The 24,139-nt window shown below is 42.0% G+C and overlaps 1 protein-coding gene and 2 long non-coding RNA genes across 4 annotated transcripts in view; 1 reads left to right on the top strand and 2 right to left on the bottom strand.

The window, feature by feature from the left end:
• The window catches only part of LOC141605036 (uncharacterized), a 148,547-nt gene that overhangs the window by 52,223 nt on the left and 72,185 nt on the right, over window positions 1-24,139 (bottom strand). The gene's annotated exons all lie outside the window — the stretch shown is intronic.
• On the top strand, window positions 5,225-13,169 carry LOC141605032 (uncharacterized). Of its 2 annotated transcripts, none has more exons than XR_012526265.1 (3): window positions 5,225-5,461; window positions 12,243-12,364; window positions 12,665-13,169. It is a non-coding gene; the product is annotated as an uncharacterized LOC141605032 (long non-coding RNA). The 2 variants fall into 2 exon arrangements; XR_012526266.1 differs by lacking the exon at window positions 5,225-5,461 and adding an exon at window positions 6,214-6,310.
• LOC141605026 (putative LRR receptor-like serine/threonine-protein kinase At3g47570) lies at window positions 5,736-9,228 on the bottom strand. Its single transcript, XM_074423657.1, has 3 exons — window positions 6,663-9,228; window positions 6,056-6,457; window positions 5,736-5,954 (listed from the first exon to the last, which is right to left on the bottom strand). The coding sequence occupies exons 1-3, from the start codon at window positions 7,249-7,251 to the stop codon at window positions 5,947-5,949; spliced, it is 999 nt and encodes a 332-aa protein (XP_074279758.1). The 5' UTR covers window positions 7,252-9,228; the 3' UTR covers window positions 5,736-5,946.

Below are 24,139 nucleotides of genomic sequence, written 5' to 3'. Positions count from 1 at the left end.
ACCTATGCCTCCATTAGCCCCTTGTTGGGTACATGATGCAAGCGTAGATCATTATAATAGCCTGTATCGACATCAGATCCGATTATGGCGCGATTTCGCGAGGTGTTCTTAGCTTTTATTTGTCCGATTATTGTACCTTCTATTTTATATATCTGAATATTGTACCTTATATTTTTTTTTTATTTAATTATCCGATTATTGTAGTTTATTATCCTCTGCATCCGATTAATTGACTTAAAACGTAATTTAATTAAAACAATCCTTAAAACATAATTTGACATATTTTAATAAAAACATTCCTTAAAACGTGTTTTGACATACTTAAAACATAAACCAATGAAAACATAATTAAACCCCAAACCCCAAACCCCAAACCCTAAACCCTAAACTCTCGCCGTTTCACAAACTGCATCTACCAATATACCCCCACTCTTGTAAATAGGGACCTTCTTCTTAGAGTTTAACGGCAACCTCAACTGCTCTGATGAAATCCCAAAAAAGCCACAAACATGCATAAGGGGATCCGCCAACGTCCCGTCATTATTCTCCACCTTACAACAGTTACCATCAACCCGAACGCCTAAGATCTGCGCAACATCGTGAAGGAGTATGGACATCTCCCCAAAAGGCATGTGAAAACTGTTGGTGTCGGGTTGCCATCTCTCAACAAAAGCAGAAATAAGGGGCATGTTATAATTCTCGGCCATGGAATCTAATAGGTGAGAAAGACCAGTACCGTCATAAATAGTCTTAAACGGGGGAGTTGCCAACAACTCAACAACCTCGTCATACCAAACCGGTGGTAACCCGTCAAAACTGGTCGACCGACCTCATTAGGAGTCGACCATAAGGTGTTGGCAATGTGGCCCCCAAAGGTAGGAATCACGTGGGGAAAGTCAGGACCACCAGGAACACGATGATCGATCAACCAAGAGACATCCTTACCCGACTTCTTCTTCGGAGCCACCACACTACTAGAACTACCATCCGACCTCCGCTGGAAACGCCCCACCTCATTCCGTCTACGTGGCACCCTACGCACTCGCTCAATACCCGCCTCCTCCTCACCTATCACATCACCAGACCGAACCAGCTCCTCCTCCACCCGCTCATCAGTCCACGAATCGGTACTACCATCTCCAACCTCAGACTCAAACTGGAGCCCCTTTCGAGCTCGAACTTGACGGTCATTTCCTCCACCGGCCATCTATTCAAAAAATAAAACAAAGAATTTATAAATATATGTTTAAGTAAATTAAAAATTTTAAAAAAAAAACAAAATAACCCGGAACGGGGTTTATTAATAATAATTAATTAATATTTTACGTAAACTAAACGAGACGCAACAAAAACATATTTACAACAACTTGATTACTTAAATTAATAAAACAAAGACGGAAATAATATAAGTTTATTAGTAATAATTATATTTATATTTAAAATATAAGTTTAAGTTAATTAAAAAATAATAAAAAAAAAAATATCCCCATAAGGTGTTTATTAGTAATAATTAATTAATATTTCACGTCGACAAAACGAGACGGAAATAATATATATTTACAACGACTTCGGCACGGACGACAATTATTATTAATAATTTATTACTTTATAACGATAACAAAATAAGACGGAAAAAAATTTATTTAAAAAAAAAAAAAAAGTATCGAGAAATTATAAAACAAAAAAAAAAAAAAAAAAACCGTGTAAACTGGGCCAGACGAAGGATTTCTTCGTCCAAAGCCCATCACAGACGAGAGAATCCTTCGTCCACACCCATATGACGAGAGGGTTCTTCGCCCTGCGGGCCTCGGTGTTGGACGAAGAACTCCCTCGTCCGTGGCCCGATTCATGCGTGTTACTTTTTTTTTTTTTTTTTTTTTTTTTTTGTCTCGATTAATTGATACGATAATTGCGTTTGATTGTAATCACGTACGATAACGACTAAATCCGATTGAAATCATAGCACCTATCCTAATTCCGTCACTAATTTGGCATCTATCCTAATTCCGTCACAAATTTACAACCTTAACAAAATACTACAAAAAAAAATTTAATAGTAATCACATACCTTGTTGAATGTTTGAATTCGTGACGGAAATTATGCGGTCGATACGTTTTTTTTGTTGAAATTTGAGTCGGGTTTTTTTTTTTTTCAAAATTTCGAATGTGAAAGGTTGTTATTGAATAAAATGGGAATTATAAGGGGGAGTGTGAGGGAGGGGCAAATTAGGAAGTTCATTAAAATTGTCGACGATATTTAGTAATTTGTCGACGACCTTTAGCAGCCAGGAAAAAAAAACTAATTAATAACATATACACAAATTGTTAGAAAGGAGGGTCTTATGACATAAGACCAGTCCAAACTTTCAACTTATAAGGCCCAAATCATATTTTCTATTTTATTTAAATATTTATAAAATTTTATACGGTTTATTATTAGTGTAACCTTACTCTCCTATTTTTAACTTCCTCCATCTGTGTAATTTCCCACCTTCCCTCAAACAAGCATTTTTTTTATGAGCAGCATACTCCATCAAGCATCAATTCATCAAGTTTAACTTATACAATTTGCTTCTTCTTCCATCATTAATGTAGAACATGGTTCAATATATACTTCAATAACCAAGGTTTGTTTTCTATACTTGTTTTCTAACTTTGATAAAGGATTTCAGGTTTACTGTTTAATCTATCACTGTATATTCAAATAGTTTTTTTTGTTAGTGTCATTTATCGTATCTTGAACTGTCGTTTCATTACCGAGTTTCATGCAAGATATCATTCGAATCTGAATTTTCAGTGCTTGTATTTTTAGTTTGATGACACTTGATTTTAGTTTGACGACTTTTGATTTAGTTCTCATTCCAATGAGAGTTATAAGTTTGTGGATGGAAGTAAAAAAAGCTCGTGAAAGCTGATTAGCTCAAATGGAAGAGCGTGTGCATTGCACAAGATGTGGGTTCAAGTCCTACCTCAGCTTTGAAAACGAATAAATTAATTGAAAATAAACTAAGTTAGATTTTGGAAATCGAGTTCTTAAAAAATAATAACAATTTGAGATTCTAACTTGAAAACATCATATTTAAGATGAGAACTTAAATAATGAAAACACTAGGCTTATGTTTGAAATTCAAAGGTTTCGACTTTAAAATTAGCGGTTTTAAAGTTTAAAAACCTAGGTTTCAATTTGAATCTTTTTAAAATAAAAACTTTAAAATTTAACTCTCAAGTTACAGAAAAGCACTGTTTATTTTAGATTGAGCATTGAGTTTTTGGAGTTTATCTTTATAGTTGATAGTTTGTGGATGTATTAACTTGAAGAAAAGGAAGTACTTGTATAAGTCAAAATTTATGATTATAATGTAAAAACTCAAAGTTATAGTATGAAATCTTATAATTTTTACTTTGTATAATTTATAATTTGAAGATATAATTTATGCTTTAAAAACTCCACATTTTAGGAAGAAATCAAGCTGATTAAATTCGTTGACTTAGATGATTAGATCACATCAATATGATCACCACCTTCGTACCTTTCATGTGGAAAATTGAGTTATACAAGTAGCACAGTTATCCATTTATTAGTGTAGTGAAAAAAAATGCGATTTTTGATTTAAAGAAGAGGGTTGATCATGGGTAGTTGAAGTTGGCTGTAACGACCTGGCAAATCGGGTTAACGGGTCGGGTTCGGATCGGGCTATTTCGGGTTTCCCAAATTTTCGGGTTAGCTCGGGTCGGGCTGGGTCATTTCGGATTTCGGGTTTGTTGGTCGGGTCTGTTTCGGGCAAGCGGGTCGGGTTATTTTGGGTCGGGTCATTTTCGGGTAAATGATTAAGAGAGAAAAAGGCATTACAAGTCTTTTGGGGTCAATTAGAGTTATATTTTATCGGGTCATTTTCGGGTTGAGTGGTTTCGGGTCGGACATTTCGGGTCGGGTCTGTTACGGGTCCATGAAAGCTCGGGTCATTTTCGGGTCGGGTCGGATCAATTCGGGCTTCGGGTGTCATTCGGGTGCGGCAGTTCGGGTCGATTTCGGGTCTCGGGTCAACCTTTTCGGGTCGGATTGGTTTTGCCAGGTCCTGTAAGCCTGTAATGCTTTTACATAACTGCTCTTAATTTCGCTTTTACTTTTATTATGTTGAACAGATCTTATTTAACAATTGGACTCTCTCCTATTTGGGCCCGTCATATACTATAGGACGGCCCTATAGGAGAGTTGTTGTAACATATATTGACGCGAGTTATATGTTCGAGCGGATTCTGCTTTTAAATGTTTTAGGCTCAACAAGCATTAGATAAGCCCAACATAAACTTCCATTAAAAAATGGAGCCCGTTAGTACTTGAATGAGAGAGACACTAAATCAAATCAAATCATTTCATGACATGACTTGGTAAACGGGTCAATCGATCGAGCCCATTCGAGATGGGTCAATTCGATCTTTTATTGATTTCGGGTTAATTGGGGTCCGGTTGAGTCATTCGAGTTTCGGGTTTGTTTCGGGCTAAGCGGGTCGGGTTATTTTAGGTCGGGTCATTTCGGGCCAATGGATTAGAGAGAAAAAGTCATTTCAAGTCTTTTAGGTTCAATTAGAGTTATATTTTGGCGGGTCATTATCGGGTCAAGAGAAGCTCATATCGAGTTTGGGCCGGGCCAGGTCACATTCGAGTGATGTAGTTTGGGTCAATTTCGATTCTGAGGTCGGTTCAATCGAGTCGGGTTGTTTTTGCTAGATCTAGGCTATTATATATCTTCAAAATCGTGTCTCATCTTAATCTTTTAGGCTCTACAAGTTTATACAAGCTTAGACTTGACAAATGACCCGACTCAAATAACTCGACCTAATCCCAAACTAAGGGTAAGATTATCAGTTAGACTCTTCCAAGTCTTAAGACTCTGCCACATCAGTTTTCCACTAACTTTTATTATTTCTTTATTGTTCAGACTCATCTCAGACTCGCCTCGGACTTTATATATTATCCGTCAGACTCACCTCAGACTCTATTTTTCCACTCCACTTTTTTTTTTTTAACAAAAAGAAATGACACATGTTGCCCACTCATTAGACAATTTTTCTTTAAGATGGGGTTCCAAGACTCAACTTAAGACTTTGCCAAGACTAGGCTAGATTATTGGTAGTCTTGAGTGAGTCTTATCTCAAGACTTATCAAAGTCTTGTCTCAAGACTACAAATAATCTTTACCCTAAGGACTTGAGCTTGACCCAGCTCGAATGATATTGTTCAACAAAAGCCAACCTAAAAATGAATTAGCCTCGGAATTGGAATAATGTTCATTTTTCAGATCAAGCTCGATCCGGATGTTCCTAATCGAGTAAACTCACACAAACAAAGGAAAAAGGAAGAACACCATGGAACTATGGAAGGAAGATTAATTAGCCTCGGAATTGGAATCAAGTGTCGCCATGGATCGAAGATTAATCTCGGAATTGGAAGATTATGGAAGGTGCGCTTTTTCCTTTTTTTTTTTTTTTTTTTTTTATGATTTTTATTTATTGTAAGACTAAAAATTCTGCAATTTTTTTTTTAAAGTTCCTGGGTTTAGATTTGGTAAATGTAACTCGTATAATGCATATAATTTTAAAAATAAGCAATAAAAATGTGGATGTTCTCGTAGTACTCCTTCCGTCTAATTCATTTGTTTACCTTTTCTTATTCTTATCTTTGTGAATGGGTACTTTAATTACGCTAAATAAATGAACGGAACGGAGGGAGTATTATTTTGTCAAGTTCAGTGTGAATTAACGGTAAATACGAGTACACAATTACACGATGATAAGTAGTACATTACTTAACAATTTATTAGTCATGTATGTATACAGCAGACTGACTGAAACTTAATACGGAGTAGCATATTACATTCAACAATACTATCATGAGACTTCATTTGACGGGGCGCTTGTTATCCTGATTAAAATCAGCCTTTGGCGGTCAGGCCCCTGTAACCAAAAGGAAATAATGTTATGTTATACCTCTAAGCAAATAGAAACGTCAAGAATAATTCGTTAATAATAAACTCATGATATGTCTGATGATATACCTCTTGCAGGAAGATTACGCCTGTTTCTAGCACCAACAAGGTTGTCTCTTGCTGATTGAAGCCTGCTTCTCGCGTCAACTATTTTCATTCGTTGTTGTTGCAAATGATTTGAGCACGACACTCCGACACTGATCACAGTAGTAATGCATTCCAATCTTCTTTGAAGCACACCTTGGATTGCCCTTGGGTCTTCTGCTTCTTCGGTGAGGTTCTCTTCTTCAAGTGATGGATCCACAATTTGCAAGACTTGGTCAGGTAATGCTGCTTCTGCATGCTTATGGAGACTGTAGCCTTCCTTGAACATGCTGTCTGTTGGACTCTTCCCTGTCATTAGCTCGAGTAGCAATATGCCATAACTGTAGACATCACCTTTTGTAGATGACTCACTTGCGAGCCCATACTCTGACATGTGAACCCAATGCAAAGGCTTAGACGCATAATTGGGTATCAGATATACATAGGCAAGCCTTAGAACATTCATTTACTATGAATCTATGTTAGCTAGGTAAGGTCACTAACTGTGCATGCATGAAGGGGTCTTTTGATGATAATATAGTTATATGATTTTTTTCAGACTAATTATAAATAGGAATCACGCTATTCTTACCTGGAGCAGCATAACCTACAGTGCCTTTGATTCCAATTGTACTACTTTGATTTGGATGTCGAGGTTGAGTAAGAAACCTTGCTAATCCAAAATCTCCAACATGAGCGACCATGTCACTGTCAAGCAATATGTTGCTCGGTTTCAAGTCGCAATGCACTATTGGAGTTTCACACTCATGGTGGAGATAGATGAGTGCATGGGCAGCATCAATCGCAACATCCACCCTTTGAGCAAGGCTCATGTTTCGTTCGAATCCATGTAACCATCTGTCTAGACTCCCATTTGGCATGAACTCATATACCAGTGCTTTAAAATCGTTTCTCTGAAAGTCAATGCTGGAACAAGCTGTTATAACGCCTACCAGATTCCGATGACGGACATTCTTCAATGTGTTACACTCTGCCATGAAGCTCTTAGATGCACTGCGGTGTTGCAAGTTGAGCACTTTAACTGCAACCAATTTTCCATCCAAAATCCCCTTAAACACGGATCCAAAAGATCCCATCCCAAGTAGATTCTCTGAAGAAAAACCAGATGTTGCTTTTAGTAACATGTCATACGACACTTTCATGGTTACAATCCCCATCATTGAACCTCATGAAAGAGGTGACTTTTTCTTTTTGAGACATGCCAGATACAACCCTGATGCTATGGCCACCATCCCAAATAGTGCGCCAACAATTGGAATTATCAATTTAAGGGCATGAGACATTATTCTTTTCTTTTTTCCCGAGCTTTTCTTCTCAATGCACTTAGGTAAATGAAGCTGTTTAATTCCTCCACAAAGTCTGCTATTGCCAGTAACAAAGACCGCACTTACATTTGCAAATACTGAATTTGTTGGAACCCTTCCCTCAAAATCGTTATAAGATAAGTTAAGATAATATAATATAGGAAATTTAGAGAAGAAGGCTGGAATTGGGCCAGATAAATTGTTTCGAGAAAAGTCAATTTCTTGGAGGCTAGCCAAAGAAGCGAAGGATGACGGAATATTTCCCTGGAAAGAATTTCCATCCATGAAGAGGTGTTGAAGGTCAGAACAGTCACCAAGACTATCTGGAATGATACCCGAAAACTTATTGTTATCTAGTCCTAATAATACTAGGTTATTTTGTTTACCCATCTCCAAAGGTAGGGAGCCTTCCAAATAATTAGAAGATAAATATAGTTCAACAAATCTAGCAGATCCTTCAAATAGCTCATTATCCAAGGTTCCATTGAGTTTGTTATGTGATAAATTCAGGTACAACAAGCTTTGGCAATTCCTAAGGTTTGGAGGTATACTCCCTTCCAATATGTTGTCATTTAAATAAAGCAAACTCAAGTGTGATAAATTGGCCATGGAATTGGGAATTTTACCATTTAAATTGTTGGAGTCCAAAGAAAGTAATTCCAATTTGTAGAGCTTCCCGAAATCTTGAGGGATAGATCCCGTTAATTTACAGTTGGACATCCATAACTTCTCAAGATTGTTGAGATTGGTAATACCTTCTGGAATTTTTCCACTTATCAGAGTATTTTGTATTAGGAGCTTTTGCAAAGAGGTGGAGAGATTGGCAACAGATTTGGGTAATATTCCTGAAAAATGATTCTGTCCCAAAATGAGGACACGTAATTGGCTGCAGTTAACAAGTGTATCTATAAGATTAATGTCACCCTCTAGGAAGTTCCCTCCAAGATCTAAATAATTTAGCTTATGGAAATTCCCAAAATAAAAAGGAACATTTCCTATAAAATTATTACTACCGAGTCCAATATATTCAAGAGCTGTGAGGTTTTGTATCGTGATTGGAATTAATCCTCTGAAGTTGTTTGCCTTGAGGCTTAAGCATGTCAGACGGGGAACATTGACGCCAACATCTGCTGGAAGTTCTCCATGTAGTTGGTTGTCCATAAAATCAAGAACTTCAAGGGAGGAGATATTAAAAAGGGATGTGGGAAGTGTGCCTGAGAATTCATTTTCTGCAAGTGCAAGGAAGGTTAGATTTTGCATCCTACCAATGCTGTTTGGGATAGTTCCTGTAAATGAGTTATCAGGAGCACTTATTGCTACTAAAGAAGTAAGATTTTGTATGATGTTAAAAAGAGGGCCGGTAAGATGATTAAATTGCACAACAAAGTGTGTTAGCTTTGACAATGCTCTTAGTCCTGTTGGGAGATTTCCCTCTAGCTTGTTGTTGGCTATGAAAAACACTCTGAGGTTAACACAGCGAGATATGTTGGCTTATGTTGGCTGGAATTTCACCTACAAGTGTGTTGTTATCTAGCCCTAGTTCATTAAGCCTGATTAGATGACCTAATTGACTGGGAATTTCTCCAAATAGACTATTATTGTAAAGGTTAATGATCTTAAGGAAGCTCAGGTTTCCAATAAAAGGAGATATGGTTCCTGCCAAACCTCTAGAACTCAAATCTAGTACAGTCACTCGTTTATGTTTACGCCCACATTTGACTCCCTCCCAAGAACAGTGGTGAATAGAGTCATTCCATGAGCTTAAAACCCAGTTTGAAGGAACCTTTAGTTGGCTCTTGATGACCAACAGCGCGGCATGGTCGGTCGCATTGCCTGGGTGGTCAATGCTACGTAGTGCTAAACTTAGTGTAATATTTTGCATAATAAAAAGAAAGATGATTAGAAAGGCTCGTTTGTTGCACTGGGGAGAAATAAAACTTGGACTTTTATTTTGGATTGGTTTCATTTTGTAGAATTGTCAGCAGTTTAGTTGGTGTGAGATGCTTTTGAAGTTGATCACTCTTTCATATATATATATAGGCATTTAAATGATGATTTATTCTCTGGCCTACGTCTCGTAGTTAACCAAGGGTAATTGCACCATCTACTACAGTAAACACTTAACCATTATTACTGTTGCATGATTTATTCTTTGGTCATTGCCGAACCTTTTTTCAAGATAATGTTTAAAAATAAAAAATCAGCAAAATTGTGTCAATTTGAAAGTATTTTACAATATTGGGTCCATGTATGATCGGAATTCAAGGAGCTGGAAAATGGAAGACACGTAACACAGCACGGCATTTTCTTTATGGACATGGCTAGCAGGCTGGCTTGTTTAATACTCGCAGTTTATTATATATAGTTTGTCGTGTAAACAAAAATCACGATCCTAAACTGTTTATACGCATGTTTCATCTTTTTCCCTGCGTTGCTGGAATTATTAAGTGGAGAGATTGAGAGTGCTTGCACACCACTGATAAGTTCACAGCCTTGAGCCAGTGTGTGGAGAATTAGAGCACATGCGATATTAGGTCTCTTATAACACAAATTCTTGTTTGTGACGGCACATATCCGTCACTCTTGAGTGACGGATATCATTTTACCTCACAAAGTACCCACTTTTTCTCTCTCTGCAACACTATTCATGTGGTCCCCTTTCTCCACTAACCCATTTTGTTACCATTTTAACTCACAAAATATCCGCCACAAATGGTAACCCGTCACAAGGGAGACCAATTGCTCTTATAATCACCCTCTCCATGCCTAAGGCATTTAGAAGCAAAAATAAACATATGAGAATCAAGCTAAGCACCTTAAATTTTAAGATAGTCATATTAGTCAGTAATTTAAGATGCTGCACCTTAAATATCTAGCATTACCTATTTTTGTTTAAATTTTTGCTCTTTTGCCTTTAGCCGTAATTACTCTGGAAAGAGTGTTTATGTAAAGCAGTTGTGTTAAATGACTTGATCAACTGTTGACAAGCATGAAGCACTTCAAATTCTTTTGTTTTTCTATTGTTTTTAATGTTTGATGTTCGATACTACACTGGTCCGTCACTCTGTGTACAGTGCAGCGGCGCAGGTACGAATCTCTGTAAGCCATTTTTCAGTTTTATTTTGAAATATGATTAATTTTGAACAAAGAAAACATTAAAAGACTAGCTTAATTTTGTTTTCTATGCAACTACGCCATTTTGGTTGACGTTTGTTCTATGAACCTCACATGTCATGGCTTGTCTTCCTTCTCATATATTCCGATTCTTAGCGACACTATTTCGCTAAATTTTTTTAAAAAAAAGTTGGTTTCTGGGCCACACACTACAGAAGTTCTTGAAGTAAAGACAAGCTTATTACGACAAGAAGTTACATCCTAGTTGACTCTTGAGTCTTGCACTCTTGCCTGTCAGCCGCGCTTGTTAGAGCTTGACTTACGGTCAACATGCCCCAAATGTTCCCCAAGTACCACGGTCTCGTATCCCAAATGCGCTATTAGTATACTGTGTAATGTCTTTGTCCCGATCAATTGTTATTCTTTGTTTTATGCTTTATTGTGACGGAATTTAGTTTACACTTCAATTTTTAGCTAATCTATTATCACCCATGACATTCGGACACTAATCACAAAATTAGAAAGCTTTATCCATTGGACTTATACTTAGAGCTTCAATGATGCCTTGTTCTCTGATTTCCATATGCAAGTAATTCGACCAAAACTACACGTCTATTTCTCACGGCAAACTCGTCACGTCAGAATTTTTCATTGACGTAGATGAATTTTCGGTGTATATTTGTGTTTTTTCTATGATAACTTTATTGAATAAGAATAGTTGAGCAATGTAGAATTTTCAGTGGCTTTCCCGTACAGTCAATAATGTAATGACTGTTTTTTCTATGATAACTTTAAATCTATGATTGCTACTCTTCAGTGAACAACAATGGCAACTTTTTATCTAACTGGCCTTCTTATGATCTAACTGGCCTCATTGGAAAAACTTTTACTATGCTTTGTTGTTATAACGGGTAAAGCTTTTGCGGATCCTTTCTTCGAAATAATGTTTATTAGATAAAAAGTCAGCTAAACGGTGTCAACTCAAATATTTAATAAAATAGGGTCGATGTAGGATTGGAATTTAGAAAGATGGGAAAAAGGAAGACACGCCACACTGGTGTGCTTAGCTTGGCATTTTCATTATGGACATGCCAAGTCGGATGGCGCGTTCAATACTAAACTGTGTTTGCTATTTTTCATTAACGGGTAAAGCATTTTCATTAACGGGTAAAGCTTTTGCGGATCCTTTACCTATTTTTGTTAAATTTTACCAGTCTTTTCCTTCGTTTAGTGACACTTAAAAGATCGTGTTTGCTCTTTCACGTCATCACTGTCCTAATTATTCTGGAACAAGTATTTATTTAAAACAAGTGTTTTAATGACTCGATCAACTGTTTACTAGCACCTTAAATTCTTTTGTTTTTCTATTGTTTTTAATGTTCGATACCACACTGTCCGTCACTCTGTGCGTGCAAAGTGCAGCGGCCAGGTTCGAATCTCTGTAACCCATTTTTCAGTTGTATTTTGAAATCTGATTGATTTTGAACAAAGATGGCATGAAAAGAATTTAGCTTTTATTTTTTTTGGTTTTTCTTTTCTATCCAACCACGCGACTTTGGTTGCCGTTGTTCTATGAACCCGACATGTCATGTAGCGTGTCTTCCTTCTCCTAAATTCCGAACATACATGACAATATATCGCTAATTTTTTTTTAAAAAGAGTTGGCTTCTGGCCACACACTGATACACTACAGAAAGTCTTGAAGTAAAGACAAGCTCAGTTTGGCCCTGCAGAGAAATAAGGAGGGAGTATTCACTATTCAGGACACAAAGTTACATCCCAAATAATGATTCTTGCCTGTCAGCCGTGCTTGTTAGAGCTTGACTTGAGGTCAATGTGCCCCAAATTTCACCATGTAAGTACTATCTTGGCTCAATGCATGTTAAATCCCAAATGTGCCCCTAGTTTCGTCTCCTATTTCTCGTAGCTACTTTAGCCTCTTGATCAAAACTTCTTCACTAGCTATTAATATACTGTCTATGTCCCGATCAATTGTTTTTGTTTTTTAATTTTATTGTGAGGAGAATTTAGTTTACGCTTAGCTACTCTTTTATCACCCATGACATTCGGACACTAATCATGGAAATTAGAAACCATTGTACTTATATATATTAAGAGGTTTAATGATGCTTTGTTCTCTGATTTCCATATGCAGGTAACTGAACCAAAACTACACGTCTACACCATCTATCACGGTAAACTCATCAGTTACATCAGAAGTTTTCATTGACGTAGATGAATTTTGTGGGGTATATTTGTGTTTTTTCTATGATAGCTTTACTGAAAAAAGAATAGTTGAGCAATAATGTGGAATTTCAGTGGGTTTCCTGTACAGTCAATAATGTAGGGAGACTGTTTGAGAAAAAGAGAGGGTTCACTGTCACTCTAGCTAACAGTTTAACTCTATATGTTCGTCGTATTGTACTTTACAAAGACTTGACTCTTCCATGTCTTTTTGTAATAATTCTACACATAGCAGTAGAACTAGAGGCTCTGTGCTACATTCATAATTCATTGTTATTGCGTAATCCCTCATCGTCTTTGCCTATTGCTACGCACGCCTGCATATAAGGTTGCTTTTCGTGCAAATTTCAATTCTGTTGAAAGCGGGAATGTAATGCAGACTCCAAAGCTAAATTCAAGCTAATCATTTTTTACAAGTCTGAGACATGTCCGTATTGTGAAGATATTCTGTTCTTTTGTTCAAGTATTATATCGTGCTAAGACATCATGTGACATGTCAAAGTGAAATGTCCATATAACATAGAAAGTTATTCTCTCGTTCCACTCTATTGAATTTCGTAGATAATCACTTAATCAGTCCATCACTTATTTCAGCGTCTTAATATTTGTCAATTTGTCATCATATCGTGTATTCACTATTGCATTCCTTTGGTCATAGATGGGTATTTGTTGGTCTGGAGTCTAGACCAAACATAACGCATTATCATCGGTGCGATGTTGCTATATCTAACCTAAGCATAATATCCAAACTACATTTATAAACTTAGATTTAAAGTTTCAATCAAATACTGTATCATTTACTTCAGAATATATAAAAATTAAAGTAATTTTTTTTTTTTTTTTGATGACGAGGGGGTTGAGTCCCCCCGGACCCATGTATTCCCGCACCACCACATAGACCATGTAAGCCACCCCCTTCAGGGGCTGCAGTGGCCAAGTGATCATCGCCCCAGCTGGTAGTCGAACCCGGGACCTCTCAACTCCTGCATTTCTGCAAGCTTCAAGGTTTAACCCGGCTACCACTGGACTAACACCGCTTGGTTTTATCATTTTTTAAATTTAGGTAGTGAACTAGAAGGGTAAAATAGAAATTTAATTCAATAACTTATTTTATGGACGAAAAACTAAAAAGAATGATTCACTCAGATGATCTGGAGTGATTTGTTTATAAACATGTCTTAAAAAAAAGTGGTTGAATTTTTTGTTATAAAGCTGAGTTGCTTTAGAACATTTGATGTTAAAATGAATTATTTGTAATTTAACCTTATTTGGTGGGGCTTTTTTCTTGTAATTGTCCAGTTATAGACATAGTTCAGTGTAAGAGCATCCACATTGAAGAGGATTGACCATCGTCTTAGATGAAAGAGGGTGCTAAGAGGATGTCCTCTTCAATGTGGAACTACTATTAAACATCCTCTTTGAAGGAGGAAGAGTAAGTCTTCCTCTATTTTTAGAGGAAGTACAACATAGGCCCTTGTGCCCACTCTCTTCATTCACCTATAAAAATATTGCATTTAGACATTATTTTATTTGATTTCCAATAGAAAAAAATAATTAAAATATGAAAGAGGAAGTAGAGAGGATTCTCTTTTATGTGGGAAAAAAAATAGAAGAAGACAAAGAGGAGGATGAAGATAGTGGAAAATGTGTTGGATGAAAGAGAGTGTGATGTGTCAAAAAGATAGAGGGAGAAGGAAAAAATAAGAGGATTGTTACATACTCTTCAATGTCCATGCTCTAACAAACACCAATCTGTACCAATTCAAGTTTTGGTATCAAACGTTGTTTATGTTATATACGTAGAGTAAGATTATTGGTGGGTCTTGAGACAAGACAAAACTCACTCAAGATCCCCAATAATAATCTACCTAAGTTTTGACAAAATCTTAAATTGAGTCCAAGAGTCAACTTAAGACTCTACAAGAGTCTGACCCCACCTTTTTATAATGACAACCAATAAATACCATGTGTTCAAGTATTATTGTTTTCTTTTTCTTTTTTTTTTTATCTAAAACCCCATAAAAAAAGTGTAGTGAAAAAGTAATAAAGTTTGAGACGAGTCTGAGTTGAGTATGAATAATAAAATAATGTATATGTAGTGATTTGTGAATAAACATGTCTTAAAAAAAGTGGTTTGATTTTTTTTTTTTTATATAAAACTGAGTTGCTTAAGAACATTTGATGTTAAAAAGTCTTTGTTCCGGGTGTAATTCCAGAGCAAGTATTGTTATCACCCGTGGCTTGTAGAATGACGTCTTTGCTTGAATCCTCCTTGCGATCTCCTGAAACGATGAACAAACTGAGGGCTCGGCTTTGGCCGAGCGTACTCACTCCGACGCTCAAGTCAGTAAACTTAGAGAGGTAAGTTGTTGCTTGGCTAAGTATGTGTTGTAGAGAGAGAAGGAAGATATTACCAGATGAATAGTGATTCTTAGGTTCAATTCTGGATCCTTTCCTCAATGAGGGTTGAAGAGTATTTATAGACTTTCACCTTTTGTCACGTAGTGGCCAAGTGGCTAGCAGGTGGAAAGACCGTTCTACCCTCGGCCGATGGACCCATGGCAGGCCGACCGAGGGGTCTTGGATATGAGTACGCGGATATGTGTCCCGACTGGCTAGTTGCCTGGCCGAGACCCAGGTGACAGGCCGATGGGCTTCATCGGCTAGGCTGTCTAAGTCGTTGACTTTGCTGTGGATATCTTTGACTTTGCTCAATATGTTGACTTGGTCAGCGGTGCAGAATATGCCCCATCAATTTGCCCCCAGCGTAGTCTATGCCGTGGTATGGGCTCCGATGTATGTTGAGCGTATATTCTGCGCAAGTAATTTGTAAAAATTTTTCTGTATCGGCTTCTTCTACCTCGGCCTGGTTCTGCTTAGGCCGTACCATATCCCCCCTCCACATGGATGTGTAAAGGGCATCCGATGTGGAAAAGAAAGTGACGCTGGCCGAGACCAGGGTTGAGAGTGCCGGTTGTTTTTGATTGCCCCCCGGCCGGTGCTTCCTAGCTTGGTTGATCATGTGGCCGGCGGAGAGCAGATACTTAGGAATTTGTTGAGGAAGATGAATAGGCAAAGGGATATGAAGGGGCGTGTTGAAGACGCTTGGTCACTGTTGCATTGATTGACGTTCAACTGTTGCAACGATTGACATTCCGTGGTTGCATGTCTGACACGTGTCTGTCCGCTGATTGGCTAACGTTTCATGGGTTGTGCCCTGATTGGTCCTTCTTCATGGGCTTTCCCCTATAAATAGGGCAGTTATTCCGTGAAATTGGCTACCAATTTCATTTTCTCAAATTTTTCTCCAAATTTTTCATCTCTCTAAACTTTCAAGGGCTTCCTTTTCTTCTAATTTTCAGAGTCTTTGCTTCGGCTAGTGCTTTTCTTCGAGGTAAACAAACAAATTTTCTTTTATTTCGTTAAGTAATTGTTGTGAACATGTCTTCTGCCGATGCCGGACCTAGCACTTCTGCGCCGGGGGGTTCCCCGTCGCGTCTTGATAAGGAGGAGATACTAGACGCCATCCCGATAAGGTCTGGGGGCCCTAGGTCTCCTTCTCCTGAAGTTGATCCTCAAATTTTGGAGGAATGGGAGGATGATGATGATGATGTCGATGATGACGGTGACGATTTCGGTGGTGATGCTGAAAGGGCTCATCCTAATGAGGGGAGGTAGTACGTCATGGATCACGGCGACGCCTGTAAGGTCCGCTTTGACCGTGCTTGGACCCATAAGTTCGCCGGTTGTTCCGGCGAGACATTTTTCGAGGGCCATTTCTTCATTGGCAGGGGATACAAAATTATTAACCCTGAGGTGGGTCAGGCCGTTTGTTGCCCTCCACCGGGTTGCACCGGCGTATACATGCGGCACCTGGAGTACGGGCTCCGGTTCCCGCTAAATGAATATGTTATGGCCATCATTAGAGCCATGAACGTCGCCGTGGCCCAACTGCACCCGTTGGCCATTAGGACCATAGTCGGCTTTGTCTGGCTCTGTCTCTTCAAGGGAGAGGTTCCAACGGTTAATTTATTCCGTCGGCTTCACCACCTTAAGCCGTCTTTTTCTGGTCGCGTCGGATGGTACAGTGTGCAAATGGAGCCGGGTTACGTCTCCGTTGATAAGCTTTCTTCCTGCAAAGGCTGGAAAGACCGGTGGGTGTACGTTGAGGTGCCAAATGACTATCCGCTGCCCCGGTCTTTCCAGCACCAAGTTAACTTGCGGTGCGAGACTAAGGCGGAGCATGACAGATGGGTCTCTCGGAAAAAGCTTAAGATGGACGCCAGCAAGGTCTCTCTTAATTCGGATGAGAAGCTGGCGTTGAGGCTTTTTGAGGCGGACAAGGGCGGGGTGCCGAAAAGATGGATTCCCCCAACGCAGATCATTTTTCAGGATGAGCCGCTCTGCCATGTCGGCCTCATACCGGCCCTAGCACAGGGTGAGTGGGGTCGGTGTGAGGCCCATCACTGCTCAACGTTTCTGTTGAACTTCGATTTATTTTTTCTACTTAACTCTTGCTTTGTTTCCTTTGCAGACCACTTTGGACCGGACCTGTCTGAGGATATCCTTCGGAGAATGGGGCTGAACAAGGATAAGACCGTTGCTGATTTGCACCCTAAGGCTTTAACCCGTGACCGCAGAACGTCGCCGAATGATCTCATGGATCAACAGCTGAAGGGCTTGAATATGGAGGCGGCCCAGGCGAAGGTTGTAAGTAGCATGGCGCGCCGGACGCGGAAAACAAAGTCTTCGGCGGCGACGGCGTCGACACCAGTTCCACCTCTCATCCCCTCTGTCCAGAAGGGGACGGTGGAGATCGTTGATATTACTAATGGGGGGGACTCCGATGCGGAGGAATCTCCCCTTGTCCGTAAGAGGAAGGAGTCTGGTCCTGCTACTGCTGAAACTGCTGCCGGCAAGGAAATGCGTCCTCCGGCCAATAAGGCCAAGCATGGTACATATCTATCCCGTGGCCCAGATTTTGCCGGTTCATTAGACGTTCCTGATGACAGGCTCTCCGGTATGTCCCTGTATGTTGATACGGATGTTTTGTCTGACTTTTGTGCAGATCAATCGTTGTCGGCCGCCGCTCTTATTGAGCAGCGAGTGGAGAAGAACCCGGTGCAGGCCGGTGATCAAAACGTCAGTATTGACTCTTCATCCCAGAAGGCTTCCCCCTCCCATCTTGAAGTGGAAGGCACGAAGTTGATCAAGAGGCTGGCGAGGTGGAACGAGCTGACCGGTGCTCATATTATAGAGCAGGAGAAGGCCGCGGCTCAATCCGTTCTTGAGCTTACTGCCACTAAGAAGGTGGCCGTGAAGGTGAAGCTGGATCTCCTCAATGAGCAGAGGCTTAGGGGAGATGCTGAGAAGGCGCTCTTGGCTGAGAGAAAACTCAGGGAGGACGCTGAAAAGGAGGTCCTTGTTGAGAGAGCCAAGGCCGAGGCTGCGGCGGCCGAAGATGCAAAGCTGCTGGAGAAGTGTGACCTTGTTCAGAGGCACGCCGACCTTTATTTTCAGCAGAGGAACGAATTCAGGGGCCAGTTTCAGATCCAGGGGAAGGTGATTCGGAGCAAGGAGGCCATCATCAGACAAAAGGAGGAGGACATTGAGATGCTCCAAACCGTCATGCTCCCTAACATGTGCGCCCAATACCGGGATCTGGCCGAAGAAGCTGTCAGGGAAGTGATTGGGGAGCTCTTCCCTCTTGATGGCTCCTTTCCGTGGGACAAATTTGACGAGCTGTTTGACGACAAGCTCGAAGCTAAGGAGAAAGCCGTGGAGGAGAAGGCCAAGGAGGAGGTGAGGGTGAAGATAGAGAAAGAGGCGGCCGCGGAGAAGGCAGCCCTTGCTGAGAAGGCTAAGGCGGCCAAGGAGGAAGCCGAGAGAATGAGGGAAGAGCGAGGCCGCCGAGGCTAAGGCGAGGCGAGGCTTCTTTGAAGCTGAGGCTGCTAAGAAAGCTGCTGGGTTGCCCATCAAAGAAGATGCTGCTACCGCTGCTGATGGCAAGCAGCAACAGGCATAGGGAGACGGGCGGTCGTCACCAGGCTCACCCGGCGTCTCGGATAGCTTCAGCTGTTCGGGAGCCAATTATTAAGCCCTTCCTCCCTGCCATCTTTTGGCGCTTCAAATGACATATTTGTAACTTTTTGCTTTTCTTTTCCCTGTATTTTGTACAACTTTGGTAGGTTGTGTTTTGGCTTATCCCTATGGGGACGGTCGTCGTCTGCATTCTCCTCACTTGTAACCTGTTATCATTTTTAATAAGAGTTCGTTTCTTTTGCCTTCGGCTTGGCCGAGGTCTTTACCTCATTTTGAGTTTTCTTGCGCTAATAGTTGAGCGTCTCAACTGTACTTAGCGTTTTCACTTTGCCTCTGGCTTGGCCGAGATCTTTTCTCGTCTTCGTCTGAGTTGTCTTCTTGTGTCATTAATGGAGTGCCTCTTTTGCTTCCGCCTCGGCCTGGCCGAGGCAGTCTAGAGTACGTGTCTCAACTGTGTTTAACGCTTTTAAGGCATATTGATCGCTTTTGCGAGTATCAACTGCGCTGGCCGTGACTGTCGCGGCGTCTGCTTCCTGAGGGTGATTGCCGCTTTTGTCGGTGTGACAGTGTGAGCCGGCGTCTGCCTCTTAATGGTGATTGCCGCTCTTGTCGGTGTGACAGTGTGAGCCGGCGTCTGTTTCTTGACGATGACTGCCGCTCTTGTCGGTGTGACAGTGTGAGCCGGCGTCTGCCTCTTAATGGTGACTGCCGCTCTTGTCGGTGTGACAGTGTGAGCCGGCGTCTGTTTCTTGACGATGACTGCCGCTCTTGTCGGTGTGACAGTGTGAGCCGGCCTCTGCCTCTTAATGGTGACTGCCGCTCTTGTCGGTGTGACAGTGTGAGCCGGCGTCTGTTTCTTGACGATGACTACCGTGGCGTCTACCACTTGGAGTGACTGCTGCGGCGTCTACCTCTTGGGGTGACTGCCGTAGCGTCTACTACTTGGGGTGACTGCGACGGCGCCTGCTTCTTGATGGTGACTGCCGTGGCGTCTACCACTTGGAGTGACTTCTGCGGCGTCTACCTCTTGGGGTGACTGCCGTAGCGTCTACTACTTGGGGTGACTGCGACGGCGCCTGCTTCTTGATGGTGACTGTCGTGGCGTCTACCACTTGGAGTGACTGCTGCGGCGTCTACCTCTTGGGGTGACTGCCGTAGCGACTACTACTTGGGGTGACTGCGACGGCGCCTGCTTCTTGATGGTGACTGTGGGAAAAATGAACACTTTGATGGAAAATTTGGATTATTCTACACTAGATATAAACATGCGTCGGGGTGCCCACAGTTGTCTTGGATACCTCCGCCGCTATACAGAGTTTTTCCCGAGATTGTCGGTGTCCTAATGGCTCATCAAAGGCACACCCTCCCTAGTTAGCCGTCGGTCGCATCCATGAAGTTGCCCTCCTGTTGTAAGGATGGGCTTTTTCCCTTCTCTGATTTCTTTGCCACTTTGAGGGATTGCATGTTGCATCCTCTGGCAGATATCTGGACATTGACCACTTCGTCCTTCTCGTCCTTGGAGACGAGCTTATGCGCTTCCCCCCGGTCCGAGACATACATCAGTGTCAGGGCCCGGATGGACATCACTGCGTCAGCCTCGCTTAGCGTGACTCGGCCTATGAGAACGTTGTAGGCGGACGAGCCGTCAATGACCACGAACTCAGCTAGGACATTCTTGGCCGCATACCCCTTGCCGAACATCACCGGCAGTCTGATTGATCCCAGGGGTACCAGGCCGGCCCCGGAAAAGCTGTACAGTGGATTGGTGTAGGGGCTTAAGTCTTCAACCTTCAGACCGAGGTTGAGAAAGCACTCCCTGAACATGATGTTCGTGTAGGCGCCTGTGTCAATCAGGCACCTCTTGACCAGGTGGTTAGATACGTCCAAGTGGACTACAAGTGGGTCGCTGTGAGGGGCGATGACTCCCGCGTAGTCCTTCTTCCCTATAGTCATGTCGGGGATGTTGGAAGCGGGGACCGCTGTGTTGGGCACAAAGTTGATGGCCTGATACAGGTCGTTCAGGTGCCGTTTGTGCCCATCAGCGGACCCACCGTTCTCGTTGCCCCCGATGACAACATGGATCACTCATATCCGTTCAAAGACGGATTTCTTGTCTGAACCGCCGGCGTCAGTTTTTTGGCCTTTGGCAACATACTTGCCGAGGCTCCCCTGCCGGATCAGCTGTTCAATGGCATTCTTCAGATGCCGGCAGTTGTCAGTAAGGTGACCGGTGTGGCCGTGGTACTCACAGTACTGGCTCGTGTCACCGTCCCCCTTTGGCTTGGGGGGCCTTTCCCATTTCTGGCCCTCGTTTTTGCTCAGGGCGAAGACCTCGGCGGCCGATACGACCAGGGGGGTGCGATCTTTGTACCGCTGCTGGTAGTACGTTCCCGAACTCCCCCCGGCACCAGCCGAGTTCTGTTTCTGGCGGACTTGTCAGACCGTGACTTATTATTGTCGCGGCGTCTTTCACCGGACCGTGACCGATTATTGTCACGGCGTCCTTCATCCGGGTTGTCCTCCCGGCGGCTCTTCTTTTCTGAGGGTTCGGCCTCACTAGGGCCTACCCAGGTCTTGTGATAGTCCTCCACCTTGATGGCCTGGTCGGCTATCTTCCTGGCGGCATCCAAGCCCAGGCCTCCGTACTTGATGAGCTCGTTCTTTAAGTCTCCCCTTGGGAGGCCTTTCATCAGTGCGAAAGCTGCCAATTCGGGATTAATCTCCCAAATTTGTTGAACCTTGGCGTCGAACCTCTTCACATAGCTCCGTAGAGACTCGCCCCTCTCCTGTCTGATAGTCAGGAGATCCGATGTCTCCACGGCCCTTCTCTTGTTGCAAGAGTACTGGACTAGAAAGGCGTCCCTTAGGTCGGCGTAACAGTATAACCGAGCCGTCGGGCAGCCCCTTGTACCAACTTTGAGCCATCCCATGCAAGGTCGTTGGGAAGACTCGGCACCAGACTTCATCGGGTTGTTCCCACACCGACATGTACGACTCAAAGATCTCGGCATGGTCGGTGGGGTCGCTATCCCCCTTGTATGTGAACGCCGGCAACTTTAGCTTGGTTGGTACGGCGGTTTCAAGGACATAGGCACTGAGGGGCTGTCTGACCACGTGTCGAATGACACGCGGCGATCGACTCCTCGCATTCCTAGTCCGGCTCCTCTCCTCGTAGCGGGAAGGACTCCTTTTCCGACTCGGGCTTCTTCTCCGGCTCTGCTGAGTCGGACTTCTCTGGCTCCTTTGATGTAGGCCCCGTTGGTGCCGCGGCGACGCTGTCCTCTCACGAGTGCGAGAAGGACTTAGGTCTACCACGACCATTTTGGGCTTCTCCGGCGTCTTGATAGGGTCGGCTTTCCCTAGTGCTCCGTTCAAGTTCCTCGGAGTCACATTTTGGGCCCTGGTTTCCTGGACGGGTTCCGCCGCTCTTGTCGGTGTGACAGTGTGAGCCGGCATACTACCAATTAGGTCCAGGAGTAGCTTCAGTCTTGCCGCATCAACCACGTGTCCCATGATGGTGACTTGGTCGGCGGGCAGCGGCGTATCTGGTATATTTGGCATCCCGAATTCCGGTTGGATTACTCCGCCGGTGGAGGGCTGCGCAACTCCGGAATTGTGGAAGGTATCATCTTGGTGGAGTTCGGTTTCGTCAGCTACGAATACCTCTTGTTGTTTCGACATCTTCTTAGCTTTTTGGGTGGGTTTTTGTGTGTTTCTTTTTTTTTTGTTTGGGAATGAATGTGACTAGCTTCTAGTGTCTATCTCCCCACAGACGGCGCCAATTGTTCCGGGTGTAATTCCAGAGCAAGTATTGTTACCACCCGTGGCTTGTAGAATGACGTCTTTGCTTGAATCCTCCTTGCGGTCTCTTGAAACGATGAACAAACTGAGGGCTCGGCTTTGGCCGAGCGTACTCACTCCGACGCTCAAGTCAGTAAACTTAGAGAGGTAAGTTGTTGCTTGGCTAAGTATGTGTTGTAGAGAGAGAAGGAAGATATTACCAGATGAATAGTGATTCTTAGGTTCAATTCTGGATCCTTTCCTCAATGAGGGTTGAGGAGTATTTATAGACTTTCACCTTTTGTCACGTAGTGGCCAAGTGGCCAAGTGGCTAGCAGGTGGAAAGACCGTTCTACCCTCGGCCGATGGACCCATGGCAGGCCGACCGAGGGGTCTTGGATATGAGTACGCGGATATGTGTCCCGGCTGGCTAGTTGCCTGGCCGAGACCCAGGTGACAGGCCGATGGGCTTCATCGGCTAGGCTGTCTAAGTCGTTGACTTTGCTGTGGATATCTTTGACCTTGCTCAATAGTTGAAAATATTTACGGATGTTTTTAAATTATTGGATGGTCATTTGGTAACTAAATAAACAAAATGAGATCTCGGACTCTCAGTAAATAACCCGAATCATTTAGTCTTATGTAAAACGGTTTTACGTATGATAGTGTAATGATAACCTGTTTTACAATAAACTTGCGAAAGACCGTCTTACGCAAGTATTTCTCAAAAGCTTATTGTAGAACGGTTTTACACAAATATTTATGATAACTTGACTATAGACCCGGCAAAACTGACCCGGGCCGAATGTCTCTACTCGGACTCGACCCGACACCCGAACTCAAGACACGAGCTTGACCTGTACTCGAATTAACTCCACCCGAATGTTTACTGTTACACATCAATTATTACCCATAAAAAACTTGATAATAATTGACCCAACGTGACTTAACCTCTTACAAATCCAAAATTAACCCGACCGAGGTGAAAACTTGAGTAGTGAAAGCGTCCCATTGTCCCCTCTATCATGAGAAAGTGGAGACGGGAGAGTAGATGGGCAAATGTAAGTCTCTCGATTAATAGTTTTATCTAATTCAAGGTTTTTAATTAAACTTTTTTTTAGTTATTATCATCCGATTCGATTATTTGAAATTACGAGTAATTCATTTCTCAAAACTTGTCAAGGAAATTATGAACAAATGATGCAATTCTAAAGAATGGGAGGGAGTAATAATTGAGATTACCGTCTCAAAGTACCTGTTATATTATGATTGCATCTAATTAGAGTTACTTCTAATCAAAGCCAATAATTCGTAAAACCCTAATCTGCAAAACTCAGTTGTTCAGTGAAGTTGAGTTCCTGGATTAACTGATATTCTTTCCGTCTCAATTATTTGTTTACCTTTTACATTCATTATGAGGAGGTGTATTTTAATCAAAGATAAGCAAATGGTTGGGACGGTGGGAGTAGTAATGAAATATAAATTGAGTAAATATTACGCCATTTTACTCGCATTCAGAAGGTTGTCTCTTGCAGATTCGAAGCCTGCTTATGGCGTCGGTTAT

Source organism: Silene latifolia, chromosome 10, assembly GCF_048544455.1.
Source record: "Silene latifolia isolate original U9 population chromosome 10, ASM4854445v1, whole genome shotgun sequence".
NCBI lineage: Eukaryota > Viridiplantae > Streptophyta > Magnoliopsida > Caryophyllales > Caryophyllaceae > Silene > Silene latifolia.
The sequence above is the reverse complement of the archived record's forward strand: the minus strand, read 5'-3'. Positions and strand labels throughout refer to the sequence as shown.